The sequence below is a fragment of the Chaetura pelagica genome, unplaced genomic scaffold (genome assembly GCF_000747805.2).
Source record: "Chaetura pelagica isolate M959 unplaced genomic scaffold, ChaPel_1.0 scaffold159, whole genome shotgun sequence".
NCBI lineage: Eukaryota > Metazoa > Chordata > Aves > Apodiformes > Apodidae > Chaetura > Chaetura pelagica.
In genome coordinates this window covers 4,123,734-4,125,943 of record NW_009954555.1, presented here as the reverse complement: position 1 = coordinate 4,125,943, position 2,210 = coordinate 4,123,734, and the positions used below count along the sequence as shown (strand labels likewise).

Here is a 2,210-nt window from a genome sequence, read left to right as displayed (position 1 = left end):
CCTGCTGACTCTGGTTGGTCATCATTCCTCATCCTTTTTGGTATGTAAGTTGCAAAATCTCCTAGGGGGCCGGAATAAATGATAGAGCACTTACTAAACTTTGCCTTTTTTGTGAATTATCTTCTGCCCACAGCGGAAAGTGACGTTCCTGCCCTCAGAAACAGTCTTGGTCTTTGTCCTCGGTGGAGGCAGAGTAGGAGGGACCGTTGGAAATGGGAATTCTGTCCCCCAGAGGTGAGAGAAAGAAATGGCACAAATTAGCATTGCTCATTACCAAGCTTTAGTTATTCCAAAACACTTTCATAGAATTGTGTTAGTTTAAAAATGCCTCCTACTGAGCACTTCTTGGATAGACATGTAACATTGTTCATTGGCGAAGACAGCAATTTTGTGGTGTGTGAACTGACAGAGATGGGTAAAAATCAACTTCCCTATTTCAATTATATGTGGAATTAAGATCCTGCCTATCCCTGCAGCAAACACTGCTTAACTTTTACCTCCTCCCTCTGAGCAAACCCCACCAAGGATCCCAGCAGGAAAGGCAGGTACCGTAGCAGAAGTCACAGGCAGAAGGACAGTGCTTTTGCATCAGCTTCCTGCGTTTCTCACAGAAACCTTTTTGTGCCCACGATGGGCACATGAACAGCCTGTCTTTACACCCTGAAAGAGACAGAGACAAGGTGTTAGAGGGACTGAGTGTTCCTTCTGAGAATCAAAGTGACATTTCAGATTGTTCAGTGTCAATGGCAGAGCTGGGACAGAAAAGCATCTCTAACAGGAGTTGGACAACCCCTCTGCCAGCTGGGGAGGTGGGAGCAGCAAGGCTGCAAGACTTGTCCCCTCCTGCCTGTGACATTTGAAGCTCAAAGTGCTAGGAACAGACAATGTTCCACCTCCTTTTAGCGCTGCTTTGCATGAAGGAAGATCCCTCCTGCCTAGTGCTCCCTGGCTGACAGCCTAGTCCTGCCCAAGGAGGAGGGGCTAAGGTCAGGAGAGCTCCACAGGATCCAACTGATACTTGAGGCAGATGTTCTTCACACAGAGCACAGCCCTGCCTCCCTCACCATAAAGCCTGTGAATTCCCCAGACTTCATCCTGGGAGATGGTCTTTTTCCCAGTCAAGGTAGCGTTGATGTGCATGAGGGCCCCAGGGTTCAGGGAGTGCATGAGTCCCAAGGCGTGTCCTATTTCATGAGCAGCTACATGTACCAGGTCTGTGAGCCACACACCTGGAAGAGACATGGAAAAACAGCTGGCATCTTGTGAAGTACATTTGCTAATCTTGGTGTAAAACCAGGGGAAGAAATACTTCAGCACTAGGACACTATGGTCTTATCAAAGGTTGCCCCAGTTTCATCTTCCCTGTAGCCACTTGGGTGCAGATAGACCAGCCAATTATTTCCACATGCTTCTAGTTTCCAGCTGGACAGAGAGCAGCAAGACTGCTCTGAAAGAGCCAGGTTTGAAATGCAGGCAAGTGCCCTAAGTCAGACTTAACTCTTGTCAGCTTTCTGCTAACTTTGTGCCTAGAGCCATAACTGGAAGTGGCGGCTTGGGAATGGGACTGCCAGCTGGAAAATTCCAGTCCAAAAGAGTCTCCAGTTGACCTCTGCATCCCCCACAGCCTGTCAGGCAAACTCAGGTTTCCTGGTAGCATTTTGAAGCCAGTCTCCAGCAGTGGTGGCCTTAAACTGAGGGTGACTCAAGAGGCATTACTGCTGACACATACCTTGGTATCTTGCAGAATAAATTCACACACTGCCATCCTTGCTTTAAAATCATCTCTCCTAGGTCTTTGTCCCTAGATCTCACCTGCTGCTGTGTTTAGACATCCTGCTGCATCACCTGAAATCCCCCCTCCTCTCTTTTTATTTGGTGAAAAGCAAAATACCTTATTTTGAAAAAAGTACTGATTTGGTCATATAATATGAACTGAATTTGCTGGTTAGCCAGGGACCAGCTGCTTCAGAGTTAGTTTTGACATTGCTTAAAAAAATCAGGAAGAAAACACCAACCTGTAAGTAACACAGACAATTTTAGGTGCCCACAAACCCCAGAATCACTACAGACCCAGAAAAACTAAAATGTAAATGGCCATGGCAGCAAGTTGAAGTGATACAATGTGGCCCTTCTCAGAGGTGCACCTGCCTGGGCAGAAGCCAGATGTAATTATTGAATATTTGGCTCAACTACTGAGTAAATCCACTGAC

General features: G+C 46.8%; 1 protein-coding gene across 1 annotated transcript in view; it reads right to left on the bottom strand.

Moving 5' to 3' along the window:
* MMP23B (matrix metallopeptidase 23B) overlaps window positions 1–2,210 on the bottom strand; it is a 9,036-nt gene that overhangs the window by 961 nt on the left and 5,865 nt on the right. Inside the window, exons 5-7 of the mRNA XM_010005184.1 lie at window positions 1,065–1,229; window positions 550–660; window positions 95–221 (exon numbers count right to left, since the gene is read on the bottom strand). Coding sequence (XP_010003486.1) covers window positions 95–221; window positions 550–660; window positions 1,065–1,229 — 403 coding nt within the window. The remainder of the gene's footprint in view (window positions 1–94; window positions 222–549; window positions 661–1,064; window positions 1,230–2,210) is intronic.